Genomic DNA, 21,612 nt, shown 5'->3' on the forward strand with positions numbered 1-21,612 from the left:
CATTTTTAGCAGAATCCATGGTGTTGGGTCCACAGATTCGGCCCGGCCGAACTTAGCACGCTTTTACTTATTTAAGCTGTCCTTACAATATATGGCAAGAAGATTTCTTTTATAACTCCTCTAACCACTGGTAAATGTCATAAAAATCTCTTAAGATTTAGATATAGCACCCATATGTATGTATCTCCCGATCATTTTTGGGGCCTTAGCAAGCGCATTTATCAAACGATCATCTCAACCTGTTGCACAACGTTTTTTTCTATGACTCCTACAATATGTACAGATTTTGCTCAAAACATTTTAATTCCGAAGACTTAGCCTGCATACTTAATTTGGTGTAGGTATCAAAAGGTCGGCTTCACCCGATTTTAGCCCGTCCTTGCTTGCTTTTATTAACCACAGATCGAATTGCTGATCCTGGAGACATGGAATACATACCGCCTTGAAGATGAAGAACAACAAGGCAGCAGGAGCTGATGGGTTACAGATTAACTATTTAAGACGGATCCGCTACTTTAGTGTTTCAAGCTATTGGAAGCTTATCATACCATGTTCTGTATATAAAAAGGTTAGGTAAAAGAACGTGCCAACTACACAGGAAGAAGTCTCCTTTCCACTGCATACACAATGCTTTCGACCGTACTGCGTGAGAGATTGAAATCTGAAGTCATCGAGATAAATGGATTCTATTATTGCAGCTTTATTCCTTGTTAGTTCACCATAGTTCAGATATGAACCCTAGGCCATAAGATGCAAAAGAATATATAGAGACCCACCACCGAAGGATGGGGATATGCATGCATCCCGAAAAATGCACTGTTTGGTGTGGTTTGTACGCTGGTGGAATCATTGGACCGTATTTTTTCAAAGATGCTGTTGGACGCAACGTTACGGTGAATGAACACATTTCGAACCGAACACTGATTTTGGTAATAAAATTCAATGATTTGCAAGCGTTGCTCGTTAGTAAGTCTATTCATGATGAAATGTCAAAGCATACTGAGCATCTTTCTCTTTGACACCATGTCTGAAATCCCACGTGATCTGTCAAATACTAATGCATGAAAATCCTAACCTCAAAAAAATCACCCTTTATTCACTTTGTCATTCCGTCTGCAACACAAAGAAATATCCAAATTCGACCCTACATTCTTTAAAAATAGAGATATTGAGCTGAAACTTTGGACAGATTCTTTTTTTTTGTCCTCAGGCAGGTTATGTTCAAAGATGGGCTATATCGGACTATATCTTGATAAAGCCCCCATGTAAACCGATCTGCCGATTTAAGGTCTTAGGCCCATAAAATGGAAACTGCAAATTTTGCCCATGAACATTCCACAAAGGAACAGGGGCAACTTCTCACATAACAATGAGTGCAGTCCGATTCAAGTCTTAAGCTCAATGATAAGGGACCTTATTTTTATAGTCGAGCCCGAACGGGGTGCCGCAGTGCGACACCTCTTGGGGGAGAAGTTTTTGCACATGGTATAGTTCCTCACTAACGCTGACAGTTTTAGGAGGGGAAAACCATAGCTGAAAATGTTTTCTGATGGGCTCGCCAGGATTCAAACCGTCACCGACACGTTCAACGTCATAGTCGGACATGCTAACCTCTGCTCTACGGAAGTCTCCATATTTATTATTTGATTTTGGTGAAATTTGAGAATGTGACACTCGACATCCTTCCTCAGTTTGGCCCAGATCGGTTCAAATTAAGATATAACTGCCATATAGATCGATTTCTTGATTCAAGGTTTTAGACCCATAAAAGGCGCATTTGTTGTCCGATTTCGCTGAAATTTGGGACAATGAGTTACGTTTGACCCTTCGACTTCATTTTTCAATTTGGTGCAAATCGGTCCAAATTTAGATATAGCTGCCATATTATACGATCTCTCGATTTAAGGTTTTGGGCTCGTAAAAGGCGCATTTTTTGTCTAATTTCGCTGAAATTTAGGACAGTGAGTTGTTTTAGGCCCCACGACATTCCTCTCGAAGATGGCCCAGATCGGTCCAGATTTTAACATAGCTGTCATATAGACCGATCTCTCCGTTTATGGTCTTGGCCCCATAAAAGGCGTATTTGTTATCCGATTTCTCTGAAATTTGAGACAGTGAGTTGTGTTAGGCCCCACGACATTCCTCTTTAAAATGGCTCAGATTGGTCCAGATTTGGATATAGCTGTCATATAGACCGATCTCTCCGTTTATGGTCTTGGCCCCATAAAAGGCATTTATTATCTGATTTCGCTGAAATTTGACACAGTGACTTATATTAGGCTTTTCGACATCCGTGTTTTTTATACTTAGATCGGTCTATATTTGGATATAGCTGCCAAAAAGACCAATATTTTGTTCTACAAAATTGATCAGTGAATTGTCTTTATTAGACCACTCAATGTTCGTGTTGAATTTGATGCTAGGGAAGCATAAATAATGCATTTTTCACCGGATTATGACGAAAGGTGGTTTATGTATATACCCGAGGTGGTGGGTATCCAAAGTTGGCCTAGTCGAACTTAGGGACTCTTTATTTGTTTTTGAGAATTTTTAATATTCCTAGAAACAAAAACTCGTGACTCTTTGCAGTGTTGCAGAAGCTAAAAACACATTATTGCTAAAGTAAATCTAGCAGTAGATAACGATATAACATAGTTGAGTATATTAACACTTGGAACTCTTTATTATCCCAGACAAACGTAGAAAGTTTCGAACAATAATTTCTCAAAGTTATTTTCTAGTGTTTGCCCCTGTTCCTTAGTGGAATGTTCATGGGCAAAATGTAATGCAATGCATGCATTGTCTAGTGTGGAAAGCTGGATTACATCTCTTTAGCATGGAAAAACCAACCTCTAAAGACCTTAAGAGATTCAACTATTACAATTTCTTGAGCTGAAACCGAATTGTCTCTATGGTAGATTTAAGCTGCAAGGTCATTTTCCGATATTATATTGGGTTGCCCAAAAAGTAATTGCGGATTTTTTAAAAGAAAGTAAATGCATTTTTAATAAAACTTAGAAAGAACTTTAATCAAATATACTTTTTTTTACACTTTTTTTCTAAAGCAAGCTGAAAGTAACAGCTGATAACTGACAGAAGAAAGAATGCTATTACAAGCTGTGAAAAAATTTGTCAACGCCGACTATATGAAAAATCCGCAATTACTTTTTGGGCAACCCAATATGTTTCAGGAATCCATACTTTGCCCAAAACAATCATTTTGCAAAACGAATTTTTTGTACTTTTTTGCCAAATGCCTATCACTATACATACAGTGACACAAATATATTTACATACCTTTTCACAAATGACAGTTACTTAAACCCACTGTTAAGAAGTTAGGATAAGATTTTTTCCTAAAAATTTTAACCAATTATATTACTGAGAACCATGGACAGATAGGCATTTGGCAAAAAAGTACAAAAAATTCGTTTTGTAAAATGTGTTTTTTTTAGCAAAGTAAGCAGACTTTTCGGTGCCACTGTATGTATCTCAAAGCTTAATGGTCGTATGCAGCTGCTTGGATATTTCATTTCAACACTACAATCCAAAATCCATGGTGCTTATGGCTGTTAGAATTTTTACAAAATGCATCTTATACGACTTACCTTTGAAAGAATTTCCCTTTGAATATCCAAAATCCACAGGTCATATCTTCTGTAAGTGGCATATCTCGCAGTAATTTGTTGATTTCTTCTGTGGTTGTACGATCCAAATCGGATTTTTCATTTTTCTTAAGACCATTCTTGGGAGCTGTGCCATTTTGGGAGGCCTTAAGCAAACGAGCCTCCACATCATCATCACGATCACATCCATATTTTTCCTTGGACTCCACTTTGTGGGAGGAATTTTCCTCATACTCCACCATTGTGTTGGGTGTTTCAATCAATTTAAGTTAAATTTAATTTAATTGTTTTTGAGGGGGTTTGGACTTTTTGGAGACATTGACTTGGCACAAAATTCTCTTAATTTATATCACACATAAAAGTTCTTTGTTGTTAACACTTTTCACTTTTCGACTTATTCCATGGATTCTTCACTTTCACATTCTATGTGACAATCTTAGGCTTGAGGCGGTCCTCGTTTGATTTCTATTTCTCCGATGCTTTGTGACTGTTCTCGGGAGCAGCCAGCACCAAAGTGTCAGATTAAACAACGATGTCGGTGATAATTACTCCTCTAAATGGATGTGGCCGCCGAGATGATTATGGTTAGAGATTAACACGGTGGCATGAACTGGAATTGGAGCCACTTCTATCTTGACTGCTGATTGCCTCTGTTATCAGAGCTCCTTTTTATATTTTCACTTGTCATTTTCATCTATCCAAATAATGTGCTTATGTTTATTGTTATATTTTTATTTTCAAACAACCACACATACACACACATATGATATTATTTTTAATTGTTTGTATATTTGTACATTCAATATTGTGATAATCATCCTCATCGCACTTGTGTCTATGTGAAAAAGGAAGCAAAATTTTCATTTGTTTTAAAAGAAATCTTTTTTGTGCGAGATATTGCGATATCAAACGCATCAGGATGTCTCTTCGCTGAAGTGTCATTTCAAGGTGGGTGTGACACTAGGCGCTTGACCTGCCTATTGATGGAAATAAGGGGTTTTGCGTTAACAACATTGAAAGAACCCTAAATGGGCACTAAACAACTTCTCTAAAATATTAATAGTATGATCATACCACCCTGGTAATGACAACTGAAGTGATGAATCTTATATATAACAAGTAAAAGCGTGTTAAATTCGGCGGGCCGAATCTTATATACCCTCCACCATGGATCGCATTTGTCGAGTTCTTTTCCCGTCATCTCTTCTTAGGCAAAAAAGGATATAAGAAAAGAATTGCTCTGCTATTAGAGCGTTATCAAGATATGGTCCTGTTTGGACCACAATTAAATTATAAGTTGGAGACCTGTGTAAAATGTCAGCCAATTCGAATAAAAATTGCGACCTTTGGGGTCTCAAGAAGAAAAATAGAGAGATCGATTTATATGGGAGCTGTATCGGGCTATAGACCGATTCAGACCACAATAAACACGTATGTTGATGGTCATGAGAGGATCCGTCGTACAAAATTTCAGGTAGATCGAATAATACTTGCGACCTCTAGAGGCTCAAGAAGTCAAGACCCAAGAACGGTTTATAAAGGGTGATTTTTTTGAGGTTAGGATTTTCATGCATTAGTATTTGACAGATCACGTGGGATTTCAGACATGGTGTCAAAGAGAAAGATGCTCAGTATGCTTTGACATTTCATCATGAATAGACTTACTAACGAGCAACGCTTGCAAATCATTGAATTTTATTACCAAAATCAGTGTTCGGTTCGAAATGTGTTCATTCACCGTTCAGCGATGAGGCTCATTTCTGGTTGAATGGCTACGTTAATTAGCAAAATTGCCGCATTTGGAGTGAAGAGCAACCAGAAGCCGTTCAAGAACTGCCCATGCATCCCGAAAAATGCACTGTTTGGTGTGGTTTGTACGCTGGTGGAATCATTGGACCGTATTTTTTCAAAGATGCTGTTGGACGCAACGTTACGGTGAATGAACACATTTCGAACCGAACACTGATTTTGGTAATAAAATTCAATGATTTGCAAGCGTTGCTCGTTAGTAAGTCTATTCATGATGAAATGTCAAAGCATACTGAGCATCTTTCTCTTTGACACCATGTCTGAAATCCCACGTGATCTGTCAAATACTAATGCATGAAAATCCTAACCTCAAAAAAATCACCCTTTAGAAAGATCTCTTTGTTTTAGGTTTTGGGGCCATGAAAGGCGCATTTACTGTCCGATGTCGCTGAAATTCTAGACAGTGTGTTGTGTTAGGCTCTTCGACGTCCTTCTTCAATTTGGCCCAGATCGGTCCAGATTTGAATGCAGCTGCCATGTAGACCGATCTCTCGATTTAATTTCACAGAAATTTGACACAGTGGCTTTTCGACATCCTTTTCTTATATGATTCAGATCGGTTTATTTTTAGATATAGCTACTAAAAAGATTATTATTTGGTCCAAATCGGAACATATTTCGAAATAACTGCTATGGGACATGGGATAAAAGGTGGTTTACATATATACCCGAGGTTGTGGGTATCCAAAGTTCGGCCCGGCCGAACTTAACGCCTTTTTACTTGTTTTCCATCCTGTCTGAAATGACGATCCTTAGTTACAAAATTGACAATATGTAGCTTTCAGCTAAACAATTAACAAGGCACTTTTAGCTTTAAGACTACATAATTGGGCAAAAAATGCATTTTAAAAGCTTTGTCCAATTAGTTAACCCGATATTATTTTATTGCCATCATTTGCCCATTCTCTGATTTTGAAAAATGTAATTAATACGATTTTTGTGTCCAATCCCCATCAAATTCACAAATGCACAGAGAATTAGAATGAAATTTTTTCTTAATCTCCTTTAGGGCGGCAAGGGTAGAGTGCATGTTTTCTTGAGGGAGGTGTTAGTTAACACAGGGCAAGCATCGCTCACCACATTTATCTTATCACACTTGAATTGAGTGAGAGTCAAAACGCCACATGATAGCGATGTTGTTCGACCGCTTTTAAATTGTTTGAATTTCTCGGTGTGGCTGCTTGCTGCTGCCCACAACGGAAAAAACGCTTAAGTTGTGTTTGCGAATTGGATGTGTGATTTGTTTATCTTGGCTTCTTTGGTTGATCCCATTGAATGTTATTTACAATCTACACATGTTTATAACAGAAGTTGGAAAATAAAACGTGATGAACTGTGACAGTGAGCGAGCATCTTTGTTTGGCTTTCCAATGGATGGATGGATTGTTGCATGGATGGATGGCGGCTCTGTGCCGACATACATATACATTTTATTTTAAGTCGACACTGAATTTAATTAAAAGAAATTGTAAGCGAAATTCACCTCTGTATAGTTCGTTGTAAGGTTTTTTCTTACAAATTCAAACAAAGAATGGAGAATAATATTTGATATTCTACAATTGGAGAATGGGTAGCATTGACCTAAGGTCCATACATGAAATATGTGATTATTAAAAAAATTTAATGGTTTTAGTTAATCGGATCAAGAATGCGCCTTTTATGAACCGAAAATCTAATCGTGATCGTTATGGTTTCATTTTGGGCTCAATGCCTTAAATCGGTAGATCGGAACTATAAGGAAGCTTGAACCAAATATGGACATACCATATTCGGCTAGGGCTGCAATTGGAATTCAACAGCAGGTTGTGAGCATACCAAACAACTATGGGATGAACTCTTCAATCGTAACATATAAGACCTACTATTAATTGAGAAGATACATTTAGGAATGGTTATAGGAATTATAACAAGTAAAAGCGTGCTAAGTTCGGCCGGGCCGAATCTTATATACCCTCCACCATGGATCGCATTTGTCGAGTTCTTTTCCCAGCATCTCTTCTTAGGCAAAAAAGGATATAAGAAAAGAGTTGCTCTGCTATTAAAACGATATCAAGATATGGTCCGGTTCGGACCACAATTAAATTATATGTTGGAGACCTGTGTAAAATGTCAGCCAATTCGTATAAGAATTGCGCCCATTGGGGCTCACGAAGTAAAATAGAGAGATCGATTTATATGGGAGCAGTATCGGGCTATAGACCGATTCAGACCATAATAAACACGTTTGTTGATGGTCATGAGAGGATCCATCGTACAAAATTTCAGGCATATCGGATAATAATTGCTACCTCTAGGGGTCAAGAAGTCAAGGTCCCAGATCGGTTTATATGGCAGCTATATCATGTTATGAACCGATTTGAACCTTATTTGACACAGTTGTTGAAAGTAAAAATAAAATACGTCATGCAAAATTTTAGCCAAATCGGATAGGAATTGCGCCGTCTAGAAGCTCAAGAAGTCAAATCCCCAGAACTGTTTATATGACAGCTATATCAGGTTATTGACCGATTTCAACCATACTTGGCACAGTTGTTGGATATCATAACAAAATACTTCGTGCAAAAATTCATTAAAATCGGATAAGAATTGTGCCCTCTAGAGGCTCAAGAAGTCAAGACCCAAGATCGGTTTATATGGGAGCTATATCAGGTTATGAACCGATTTAAACCATACTTGACAAAGTTGTTGGGTATCATAACAAAACACGTCGTGCGAAATTCCATTCTAATCGGATAAGAATTGCGCCCTCTAGAGGCTCAAGAAGTCAAGACCCAAGATCGGATTATATGGCAGCTATATCAGGTTATTGACCGATTTGAACCATACTTGGCACAGTTGTTGGATATAATAACAAAACACATCGTGCAAAATTTCATTCCAATCGGATAAGAATTGCGCACTCTAGAGGCTCAAGAAGTCAAAACCCAAGAACGGTGTACATGGCAGCTATATCAGGTTATGGACCGATTTGAACCATACTTGACACAGTTTTTGGATATCATAGCGAAACGCGTCGTGCAAAATTTCATTCTGATCGGATAAGAATTGCGCACGCTAGAGGCTCAAGAAGTCAAGACCCAAGATCGGTGTACATGGCAGCTATATCAGGTTATGGACCGATTTGAACCATACTTGGCACAGTTTTTGGATATCATAGCAAAACGCGTCGTGCAAAATTTCATTCTGATCGGATAAGAATTGCACAAGCTAGAGGCTCAAGAAGTCAAGACCCAAGATCGGTTTATATGACAGCTATATCAGGTTAAGGACCGATTTGAACTATACTTGGCACAGTTGTTGGACATCATAACAAAACACGTCGTGCAAAATTTCATTCCAATCGGATAAAAATTGCGCACTCTAGAGGCTCAAGAAGTCAAGACCCATGATCGGTTTATATGGCAGCTATATCAAAACATGGACCGGTATAACCCATTTACAATACCAACCGACCTACACTAATAAGAAGTATTTGTGCAAAATTTCAAGCGGCTAGCTTTACTCCTTCGGAAGTTAGCGTGCTTTCGACAGACAGACGGACGGACGGACGGACAGACGGACGGACATGGCTAGATCGACATAAAATGTCGCGACGATTAAGAATATGTATAGTTTATGGGGTCTCAGACGAATATTTCGAGTAGTTACAAACAGAATGACGAAATTAGTATACCCCCTATCTTATGGTGGAGGGTATAAAAAGACTCAAATAGCTAAGGCATAAGAAATTTCCAAATCAGTGCCGTACTATTGTATAAGGTCCAGATAGATCTTTATTTGAATAAATAAGCCTTTTAGACTGATTGCACGATTCAAAATCCTAAGCCCATAAAAACCGCCATCTTTTATTCTATTTTGTTGAAATTTTGCACAACGAGATATGTTAGACGCCTCGACATTCGCACCATATATGGTCTTGATCGGACTATATTTGTATGCACCGATATATATACACATCTCTCGATTTATGGTTTGGGTTCATAAAAGTCAAATTTATTATCCCATTCGCATAAATTTGTTATAGTAAGCTCTACACATTCTTCCTGAAACGGTGGTGATGCGATCTACCGATAATCTTTACAAATTCCATTTTTTTACGATTTGCAATCTTAACCTGTTCGTGAGTTTCTCGATGATAAAATGGCAGAGTATACTGAACACTTTTCACTTTCACTGATGACGTTTGGACACAAATATCAACCAGTTCCGCCACCCCGAAAAACTTAACCCAGCACATCGCACATTTTTGTACTCAATGATTTCCTATCAAAGGCAATCAATTTCTACTTTCTCCTTCGGTCACGATAGGCCAGAATGTTCGCAAGCATGTAAGACCGGCAACTGGTTCGCTCGCAGTTTAGAAACCATTCCTGGAATATATTGGGTTGCCCAAAAAGTAATTGTAGGTAATATAGTAGTAATATAGTCGGCGTTGACAAATTTTTTCAACGGCTTGTGACTCTGTAATTGCATTCTTTCTTCTGTCAGTTATCAGCTGTTACTTTAAGCTTGCTTTAGAAAAAAAGTGCGCGAAATTTTGTTTACACTTGTTTGTTTGGCGTCAATTTTAATATGGCTACCACATGTATTGAAAGAAATTCATTTAACAAACCGAATCAACGCTTGTGATATGCACCTTAAACGCAATGAATTCGATCCGTTTTTAAAACGAATCATAACTGGAGATGAAAAATGGATTGTTTACAACAACGTTAGTCGAAAACGATCATGGTCCGAATATGGTGAACCAGCTCAAACCCCTTCAAAGGCTGATATCCACCAAAAGAAGGTTATGCTGTCTGTTTGGTGGGATTGGAAGGGTGTGGTATATTTTGAGCTGCTTCCAAGGAACCAAACGATTAATTCGGATGTTTACTGTCAACAATTGGACAAATTGAATACAGCCATCAAGGAGTAGCGACCAGAATTGGTCAATCGTAAAGGTGTCATATTCCACCAGGACAATGCTAGACCGCACACATTTTTGGTCAATCGCCAAAAACTGAGTGAGCTTGGCTGGGAACTTTTGATGCATCCACCATATAGCCCTGACCTTGCACCATTAGATTACCATTTATTTCGATCTTTGCAGAACTCCTTAAATGGTAAAACTTTCGGCAATGATGAGGCTATAAAATCGCACTTGGTTCAGTTTTTTTGCAGATAAAGGCCAGAAGTTCTATGAGCGTGGAATACTAAATTTGCCAGGAAAATGGCAAAAGGTTATCGAAAAAATGGCAATTATATATTTGATTAAAGTTCATTCTAAGTTTTATTAAAAATGCATTTACTTTCTTTTAAAAAATCCGCAATTACTTTTTGGGCAATCCGCAATTACTCCCTCGGCTCCTGCTGCCTTGTTGTTTTTTAGTCGGGTCACTGCTACTTGGACCTCATTCTGACTAGGAGGTAAACATTCTTTACCATCATCAGGGATTGGTTCTGCGGTATCCTCTTCGCCGCCAACTTCGCACACTAGCAGTTAGGGAAAATGTTCTTTCCATATCCTCAGCATGTTATCTGTGTCCGTTACCAGATTTCCTTCTTTGTCTCTGCAGGAGGATGTGCCTGCACCAAAGCCATTGGTTTGATGTTTAATTCTTTGGTAGAATTTCCGGACTTCATTCTGACTCCTGTACATCTCAATTTGTTGTTCTATCGTAAGAAAATTTTACAAGGTTCTATTTGATATTTCAATGGGTATCCAAATTAAAGTCTGACTAGATTTGGAGATAAGTTTTATATATGAAAAGTACTATTGGGTTGCCCAAAAAATAATTGCGGATTTTTTAAAAGAAAGTAAATGCATTTTTAATAAAACTTAGAATGAACTTTAATCAAATATACTTTTTTTACACATTTTTTCTAAAGCAAGCTAAAAGTAACAGTTGATAATTGACAGAAGAAAGAATGCAATTACAGAGTCACAAGCTGTGAAAAAATTTGTCAACGCCGACTATATGAAAAATCCGCAATTACTTTTTGGGCAAACCAATACATACAATAGGTGGTGTAGGGTATTATACAGTCGGCTTCCCCCGACTTTTGCCTTTCCTTACGGTTTTTTTTTTAATTAAGGCAGCACTTTGTTTTAATTTTTGGTGTATAAATATGTCCGGGAAAAATCTTTTATTCTTTCATCATAAATCTTATTCCTTAATGTAAAGTAAAAATTCTTTCTTCAAAGGAAATATTTCCTTAACAATAAGGAAATTTAAAATTAAAGAGTTTATAATAGGCTCTAATCTTTATAGTTGGAACATAGGTTTTTCAATGTGTAGAGGTAAGCTCTTATTGAAATTAGTTGCTAATTTTAAATGTAGACTTCTGTTTAGATTTCTTCCAACAAACATGCCATATAACTTTACAACGATCAATTTATCTTCTTCCCCTACTGGTTATATCCACCCTTATACGGATGAATCTCTTCGTAATTCTTCTCATATATCGCCTTCCAATTTTTTTGCAAATTAATGTTGGTAAATAACTGATTAGAAATCGCTCAAGACAAGCGACACCTTTTTTTATGATTTCAGAGATACGAACTTGGCTACAGATAGTGTGGCCTCTGTGGCATCCATAAAACTAATAATGAGGTTTTGCCAAGTGATAAGATTGTGTCGAAATTAAATAAATGGATTATCTTACTTTCACATCATAAAACCAGAATGTTGATGTACAGCCATAGATAAGATAGATGCTCAATATGAAATGTTTTGACAATTCAAAAAATAACAAAGAGTATATGAAGAATGATGCAGGATATACAACAACTTCAAATTACTGAATACGTTCGCAGCAACTCGCAGTCGATAGTCTGGAGTGTAAGGTGCATTAAGATACCCTTCACTGATTTAAATGTTGTTTATCGTTTCAAGAAATCTATATCAGATTATATAGATTTGAATCATATATGTCATGGGTTTTGGTAGCCATATCATTAGTCATCTCGTCACATTTCAGTCAACTCGGATAAGAATTGCGTCTGTAAAGGGCTTAACAAGTCATATCTAGAAATCAGCTCGTATGACAGTTATTGACCAATTTGACACACAACATCTTAAGCCTAAGGTTTGTATCATCTTTGAGCTCAAGAGCTCAATTTTATGACGGCTTTACCTAAACAGCGACTGGTTTGGTCTAATGACAGTCCCTACTCATCTACAGTATTTCCAAAATTTTCAGTTGCTAGCTTTATTCAGTTAGCATGCTTTCGACAGACGGACGATCATGACTAGATCAACCTTAAATGTCATGACGATGCAATTTTCGGGTGTAACAAAAAGTAGGATGAAGTTGGTATATCACTATTCTATGGTGGTGATAGGGTAATTTATCCACTAATCAAAGCTTTTGACTTTTCGTGTTGTTGTCATTTATTTATATTGTGCTATCACTCAATATCACACTTCCCTGTTTGTCTTAAGAGTCCAGTAAGCTTAGCGTTTGCATCGGCTTTTTATATTTTATGATTTTTTCAATTATCGTTTATGTGTATCTTTTAATTGTTTACAACGCTTTCCTTAAGCGACGATAATTTCACTTATTTTCTTTGTCAAGTGTGGCAAACGCGAACTTGATCACGATATGCTTCACGAAAAAAGTGCAATTGATAATTAATATTTCCGCTCTTCTCTTTTGCCTGCGTAAAGATGTTGCATTTTGGAGTGACAGAATGTTTTTTTTGAATGTGAAATTCCATTTTTGAACAATCTTCACAAACGTCTCGTGGGGAGTCCAAGGCGCTGAACGCCTGGATTCGTATCAAAAAAAACTTTCTAGCGCTGGTTGTCCTCTCACTAATGCTGGCAATATTTGTGAGGCATGGCTGCGGCCATACCAAACCTCAGCTGCAAAACTACATTCAAATTTTGTGTGTTGTAGTAAGGACTAGGTTAGGTTCAAGTGGTAGTCTGCCATCAGACTCACGACGTTTTCGTCCACTGTGGTACCACAGGAACAGAAGAAGGAAGATGCCTTTTATTGCCGTTGAATCATCCGGATCGCTTTAAAAAGTCCAATAACTTGCGAATGTTCACGTCCGCTAAATCAGACAGGTTCTCAAAGAAATGAGAACCTAAAGTGGAACTCCTTCTGACTCCTTGTGCGGGACACACAAACAGAAGGTGTTCTATAGTCTCTTCTTCTTCGAAGTCCTCACTGCTTCTGCAAAATTCGTTGCTGACAATCTTCAGTCTGTCAGCATGTTTTCCGATTAGACAGTGACCTGTCATGACGAACACAATAACTGAGACGTCAATGACAGCAAAGCAGTAGACCTCTCGAAGTCTCGATTAGGCCACATAGTTTTATCAAATCTATTGTGACCATCTATCATTCCTTGTCGCTAGAGGCATACCCACAGGTTCCAGTATCCCTGGAATGTATTGGGTAGTTCCTAGTCTCGCAAGCTCGTCCACTTTACAATTCCCTGGGATATCTTTGTGGCCCGGCACCCAGAACAGTTGAATTTTGAACTGAGCAGGCATCTCATTGAGAGATCTGCTACAGTCGAAGGCGGATTTTGTGTTCGGAAATACGTTCTCCAGAATTTAATGACTGCCAGGCTATATCTCAGTCATTCCACCACTTTCTCAATTGCAAGGATCTCCCCTTTATACACACTGCAGTGGTCGGGTAAACTTTTCGATATGATCAGTTCTAGATCTTTAGGGTACACTCCAAAGCCCACCTGGTCGTTTAGTTTGGAACCATCCGTACAGAAGTCTATGGAACTTCTGTTACCAGGTATATCGTAGTTCCAATCGGTCCTATCAGGAATAGTGGTACTTTTTATCAAAACATCGGAGAGGGCGAGATCATATCATCATATGCTGATGATTGTACCATCATGCCTTCAAGTCGGTGACATTGGCGATATGTTAAAAGTCTACCTTTTTGATCTCTTTTTTTTATTGCCAACCAATTTGAAGATATTTGCCACCAAAACTTCAGAATAAACTGTGCACAAGACTTGCATATACTCCGAAAGTCTTGCTGGAGTCAAGGGTGGTGTTTATACCCAAGCTCGGCAAGCCAAGTTATGCGACACCAAAGTCCTACATGCCTATAAGCCTTTCGTCCTTTCTATTCTTCTTTCCACTCAAATCCATGGAACCTATTGTGGATACCATGAACATCCTGCGAACTGCTCTAATACTTCGTTGCCGTTGACGTGCACCGTGGCGGTTTGCATTGGCATCGAGGAGGCGTTTAACAATGTGCGGACCGACACAATGATCCAATCCTTAGAACAGTACTGGGTGGACCGGGTCCTTAGAGACTGGATAAACCATTTGCTAAGGAACAGTTGGATAAATTGCGAGTCCAATGACATAAACATAAGGGAGGAAGTGACACGAGGCACGCCATAGAGGGGAATTTGTATAGCCACTCCTTAGGGTGACCACCATAAATGACCTATTACGGATGTTGACTGAGGAGGGATTTGAACCCGTCTAAAATTCTTCTTAAGGGTAAGGATCCAAACTAGCTATGCAGAGGGACCGAAAGGGTCTTGCATATGGCGTATGACTGGGCTAGACCCAGGGATCTCAATATTAACCTAGAGAAGACTGAAATATGCCTGTTCTCGAGGAAGACAAAGCTGGGCCAATTCGACGCAAAGCGTCCTCAAAATAAATAAAACCTGGAAGGAAGGGAAAAGGTTTCTGATCGGATACCTGAGATGACACTTGAGGCCTTGGACCGACGGAACACTAGTATGGCCATCTGGAAGATCATGTTACACGGATGGATAGGGGGAAGAATGGGCCGGGGTCTCCATTGAGAAGACGTAGGGTGAAAGAAACATAGCCTTGACCTTATGGCACAACCAGGAGGGTAAGGTAACGAACAGTCTTGCAGTGTCAGAAGGAAATTAACTCCTTCTCTGAGAATGGCACTATCTGCATCGGGCCATAACGGAGTTAGGGGGAATGAAAGGGCAGACGATTTGGCAGTGAAAGCCAGAGAACTGCCGTCGATCACGATATCGATCGAACGCGTAAAGATAGCTGCTTGAAATCTTGCAAATGGGATTGCAAATGGGCCATATTGGGTGAGATTTGCATATAGCCCCCATATAAACCGTTCCGCCGATTTAGGGTCTTAGGCCTATGAAAGCCACATTTATTATCCGATTTTGCCGAAACTGGGGACAGTGAGTTGTGTAAAGCCCTTCGACATCCTTCTTTAATTTGGCACAGATCTGTCCAGATTTGGATATAGCTGCCATAAAGACCGATCTCTCGATTTGAGGTCTTGGGCCCATGAAAGGCGCATTTATTGTCCGATCTTGCCAAAATTTGGGACAGTGAGTTAGGTTTAGCCCTTCGATATACTTCTGCAATATGGCACAAATCGGTCCAGAGTTGGAAATAGCTGCCATATTGACCGATCTCTCGATTTGAGGTTTTGGTCCCATAAAAGGCGCATTTATTGTCCGATTTTGCCAAAATTTGGAACAGTGAGTTGTGTAAGGCTCTTCGACATACTTCTGCAATATGGCCCAGATCGGTCCAGATTTGAATATAGCTGCCATATGGACCGATCCGCCGATTTAGGGTCTTAGGCCCATAAAAGCCGCATGTATTATCCGATTTTGCTGAAAATTGGGACAGTGAGTTGTGTAACGCTCTTCGACATATTTCTGCAATATAGCACAGATCGGTTCTGATTTGGATATAGCTGCGATATAGACCGATCTCTCGATTTGAGGTTTTGGGCTCATAAAAGTCGCATTTACTGTCCGATGTCGCCGAAATTTGGGACAGTGAATTGTGTTGTGCCTTTCGACAACCGTGTCGTATATGGTTCAGATCGGTTTATTTTTAGGTATAGCTACTTAAAAGACCAATATTTTTTTTACACAATTGAACAATGACTTGTGCTTATAAGTATTTGCTCCAAATCGGAACATATTGCTGCTGTGGGGCATAAGATATGCATTTTTCGCCGGATTTAGACGAAAGGTGGTTTACATATATACCAGAGGTGGTGGGTATGCATAACTTCGGCCCGGCCGAACTTAACGCCTTTTTACTTGTTATTCTGTGTATTGTAGAAGGCACAGCGGAGCGTACTTGGGTGGGCTAGTAAAATTGATAAAAATTTTCTAGGTATGTTACCTACTATTTAGTCAAATAAGCTTTCCTTTCAAAATTCCATAATAGGGAGGGACTGAGAATTGTCAAAATACTGAAAAAAAAGACAGTTAAATTAAGATGACATAATTGTTTTCAGTTCCTTCCAAAATTCTGTGTCATTGGGTTGCCCAAAAAGTAATTGCGGATTTTTCATATAGTCGGCATTGACAAATTTTAACCAAATTTTAAGCATTAATCGAATTGGATCGTCATGTAACTGAGCGTGAGATAGCAGATAAGTTAAATATACCAAAATCAACCGTTCATTATCACATAAAAAGTCTTGGACTGGTGAAAAAGCTTGATATTTGGGTACCACATGTATTGAAAGAAATTCATTTAACAAACCGAATCAACGCTTGTGATATGCACCTTAAACGCAATGAATTCGATCCGTTTTTAAAACGAATCATAACTGGAGATGAAAAATGGATTGTCTTCAATAACGTTAGTCGAAAACGATCATGGTCCAAGCATGGTGAACCAGCTCAAACCACTTCAAAGGCTGATATCCACCAAAAGAAGGTTATGCTGTCTGTTTGGTGGGATTGGAAGGGTGTGGTATATTTTGAACTGCTTCCAAGGAACCAAACGATTAATTCGAATGTTTACTGTCAACAATTGGACAAATTGAATACAGCCATCAAGGAGAAGCGACCAGAATTGGCCAATCGTAAAGGTGTCATATTCCACCTGGACAACGCTAGACCGCACACATCTTTGGTCATTCGCCAAAAACTGATTGAGCTTGGCTGGGAACTTTTGATGTATCCACCATATAGCCCTGACCTTGCACCATCAGACTACCATTTATTTCGATCTTTGCAGAACTCCTTAAATGGTAAAACTTTCGGCAATGATGAGGCTATAAAATCGCGCTTGGTTCAGTTTTTTGCAGATAAAGGCCAGAAGTTCTATGAGCGTGGAATACTAAATTTGCCAGGAAGATGGCAAAAGGTAATCGAACAAAATGGCAATTATTATTTGATTATTTGATTAAAGTTCATTCTAAGTTTTATTAAAAATGAATTTACTTTCTTTTAAAAAATCCGCAATTACTTTTTGGGCAACCCAATATTTAACAGGTTGTTGTATAGCTTGGCATTCCCACGGCAGGCACACTTTTGAGGATAGTTGTTAAATACTTGAAGAAGTATATATATATTATTATTTGTTCAAAAAACTATTTGTAGGAAAATTGTTGTGCAAACACACATTCCACTCTTTATATTTTACTACCATTAATTGATTTTGGTGGTTCTTTAAAAGTCCTTAAGGTATTTTGCATATTTTTCATTTATATTGGGTTGCCCAAAAAGTAATTGCGGATTTTTCATATAGTTGGCGTTGACACATTTTTTCACAGCTTGTGACTCTGTAATTGCATTCTTTCTTTTGTCAGTTATCAGCTGTTACTTTAAGCTTGCTTTAGAAAAAAAGTGTAAAAAAAGTATATTTGATTAAAGTTCATTTTAAGTTTTCTTAAAAATGCATTTACTTTCTTTTAAAAAATCCGCAATTACTTTTTGGGCAACCCAATACATAGTCTTTTTATTTATACAGGAACAAGCCAAGAGTAAAAGCCATAGAGTCTTTATTTATTTATGCAATATAAAACTCTAATCTGTTTATAGTTACAATTAAAACCTCATCACATTACTTCCATCACTTCAAAATGGCATTCGTTATTCTATTGAGATACAATTTCAATCACACAGACACAAATGAGCGATTGGGTTTCACTATTATCCAATTTATATCACTCCAATTTCATGTTACATAAGAGACATAATTGAAAAGTATCACACAAATAAAGGAATGCGATTAAAATGTTCACTCCACTGTTGGTCTTCCTATAGAATCAAAGCTTTTTCTTTGAATTTGGTAGATTTTTAAACATTTCACTTAAGATCATCTTATAATTCAATTTCTTGCAATAAAATTCATTTTTCACTTTACATCACTTAAACCTGTTCTGTTCTTAGTATATTTCCCAGCTTTCAATGACAAGATTATCGCGACGATTACTGGGAATTCGATTTAAAACGCGCTTACCGCCTGACCAACTTAGACTAAATTCACTTTTCTCATCTGTACTTTAATCCACCTTTAAATTGAGCAAATAAAGCAACTGCGACAATAGTAGGTATAGTAAGTTAGACAAAACAACAACAACTGCAACAAGAAAAAAAAACAAAGTCTTGAAATGTGATATTTTCAATTAGAAGAAAGAAAGCTCATTTGACTGCGACTACTAGGGGCATAACCACACTGCGTTCTCTCACTCTCAACAGTGGCCAGCAGTCACCGCCAATCGGTCAGACGGTGTGATGATCATGATAATGATGTTCATCTTTATATCTCATCAAGCCATTGTGTTACTATTGTTGTTGTTGCTGCTGGTATGCTTCCATTTTCTTTTGGGAATGTATTCGCCTGCCTTTATTTTCAAAATACAGAACCTTCAACGTCAATCTTTCTTTTGATATTTTCTTCGCAATACGCAGTCACATTGCCCGTGAATGTACTCTCTGGCGTTGACAAAGTGACGAGAATTATGGAAATATTTCGAAGCTTTGATGCTTTTGCTGGCAAATATTCGCAGACAAATGTCTCGAGATTACACATATAGCATTATAAATCTTCATTGATAGTAGTTTATGGTTTAATATGACTCCCATATCTAAATATGAAGAAAACAGAGACAAAACGGTTAAAGTATTGAAGAGTGGAACGAACTATGAAATGCAGCTAGCAGGTGTTTTTCAAAGCAAAATCCTTTAGGCAACTTTTGAGAATCTCATATTTATATGATGCTTATATCAAAACATTAACCTACGAAGAGCAAATCTGTTGGGTGGCTAGCAGGCATGGGCCATCATGTCAATGTTGATTTTTAATCAAATTTCAAAAGTATTGAATTTACAATGGGCTGTCTCTTCCTTTGCATCCTTGTCTGGTTGGCTGAATTTGCTTTCCTGTTTAGCTGGTAAGTGCGTTGCAGCTTAAATCATATGATAAAAGTACTACTTGCTGCCATGGATACCATATTTAGACTTGGCTTGTGTACACAGGGTCGCTAGTATGAAGTGTTACCTGTTTAAACCACTACACGTTATCTAAAAGTAATCTTCAAGTGTAGAAGTAATCTAAATTTCAAAATCCAATAAATTTGCTAGACATGACCAACTTTTTATAATCTTTTATGTGATTTTTGCGGGTTGTTAGGGTCAATATGTTTCAAAATGCAAATAAAACAAGTTTATTTCATCCTTTTCTCGACATTTCGTCGGCTTTTTTCCGACTTTTTCAAGAGTTTATTTAGTGAAATCTATTAACAAGAGACGCATTTTAAATATTTTGTTCTGTTTTGTTACTTTAAAGGTTTTTACTTACATATGTTTACATTTGTATTATTATCTTAATTTATTAAAAAACTGGACATCACAACTTTTGCCTATGGTTCTGAGGCGATCAAAAAACTAATGGCAAACTACACGAATGTAATCTGCAGGTATTTTGGTGTCCATTCTCCCACAATGGTTTTCTTTAGCGCATCCATACTGGCATTATTTTTATTCCTTTTTCCATTATTCCGGAGTCTTCATGAAGGACTATGACTTCGAAACGAATGCCACATCCATCACAGAAGTAGAAGATGGTCGCTGAGAAAGGTAAGGAGCCGCCCTCTTATGCTAGAGTGGCAAGGTAGTAGGTATGGTGTTGACGCGAGGATGTTGAGTGTGAAGATCTTTACGGACAGTAAACTGGCCATCAGGGCAATTACACCCAGGACGGTAAGGTCACTAACAGTCTTTGAGTGTAAGAACGCGATTAACACCTTTTCTGGCATAATCCGCATCGATTGGGTGCCAGGTCATAGCGGTGTAAGGGAAAGAGCAGTGGATTGGGCAGTGAAGGCCAGCAGACTGCCATCAATAAACTTGGATAACCCGCAAACTTTCGAGTCGACGCAATCAGAGTTAAGGTCGTGTATCACTGTGCAACACCGAAACGGTCGGTAGGACGGATCGTGAGAAGATGAGGCTATTATTGAAATGAAGTAAGAAGAAGTTCGGTATAGAAGACATGGGACGACGAGCTCACTTATGCAAAACCGGTGCGTCAATGAAAGCATGTTTAGGGCATGTGGCGAAGATGATGAGACGTTGGAACATTTCACCGGCACCGGTACTTAGGTGGGGACGCAATTCCAGACAGAACCCACATAGAGGCATTTTATGGAGAACAATTAAGAATTTTATAAGAAACACGGACTTCCTAACTTAAGGCTGGTGCTTTATTCGCTTTTCGCGATATTTTTCGGCGATTACCGTATCAAATTTGGAGCAAAGCGAATATGTTCAAACTGTTGTAAATACGGTTGACAAATGACAACATTATGGCAAATTATCCAAAATATGACGAACATTTATACGGGAGCTACATCTAAATCTGACCCGATTTTGAAGAAAACTTCTTAAATATTGTGGTAGGCATCGAGGAAAGCGTTGTCAATAAATGCGCTTGCAGTGGCTCAAAAAGTTAAAATCGTTCGATATACATATATGACTGCTATATCTAAATCTGATCCGATTTTTATCAAACCAGTAATGTCGAGAGTCATAAGAAAATTCTTTGTAATAAATTTCGAGAGTCGCGCTTAAGTACTTTATTGCAATAGTTGTCATAATCAGACGATCATGCGAATGGGAGCTATGTCTAAATCTGAACCAATTTCGGGCATACTTGGAATGAAAATCGGGCGATACATATATATGAGAGCTATATTTAGATCTGAATCGATTTCTATGAAATTCATCAGTAATGTCAATAGTCTAGAGAAAATCCTTCCTGCAAAATTTCGAGAGAATCGCTTAACACATAGTCATTTAATTACTAATTAGACCGATTTGTATTATTACTGCAAATCGGTCGAACGTATATATGGGAGCTATATTCAAATCTGAACAAAAAGATGTGTGTGAACACGATTGAATGAAAATTGCGACCTGTAGTTTGTACATAAA

At 38.1% G+C, this 21,612-nt stretch overlaps 1 protein-coding gene across 6 annotated transcripts in view; it reads right to left on the reverse strand.

The window, feature by feature from the left end:
* The window catches only part of LOC106094193 (solute carrier organic anion transporter family member 74D), a 33,038-nt gene extending 14,351 nt beyond the window's left edge, over positions 1 to 18,687 (reverse strand). Inside the window, exons 1-2 of one of the 6 annotated variants that reach the window (XM_059369501.1) lie at positions 18,542 to 18,687; positions 3,609 to 4,320 (exon numbers count right to left, since the gene is read on the reverse strand). In XM_059369501.1, coding sequence (XP_059225484.1) covers positions 3,609 to 3,868 — 260 coding nt within the window. In that variant the 5' untranslated portion in view covers positions 3,869 to 4,320; positions 18,542 to 18,687. Of the gene's footprint in view, positions 1 to 3,608; positions 4,462 to 16,568; positions 16,635 to 18,220; positions 18,353 to 18,541 lie in introns of those variants that run through there. The other 5 variants (XM_059369496.1, XM_059369497.1, XM_059369498.1 and 2 more) reach the window with 5 other exon arrangements.
* Positions 18,688 to 21,612: the final 2,925 nt, after the last annotated feature.

The sequence above is a fragment of the Stomoxys calcitrans genome, chromosome 5 (assembly GCF_963082655.1).
Source record: "Stomoxys calcitrans chromosome 5, idStoCalc2.1, whole genome shotgun sequence".
NCBI classification, from domain to species: Eukaryota; Metazoa; Arthropoda; class Insecta; order Diptera; family Muscidae; genus Stomoxys; species Stomoxys calcitrans.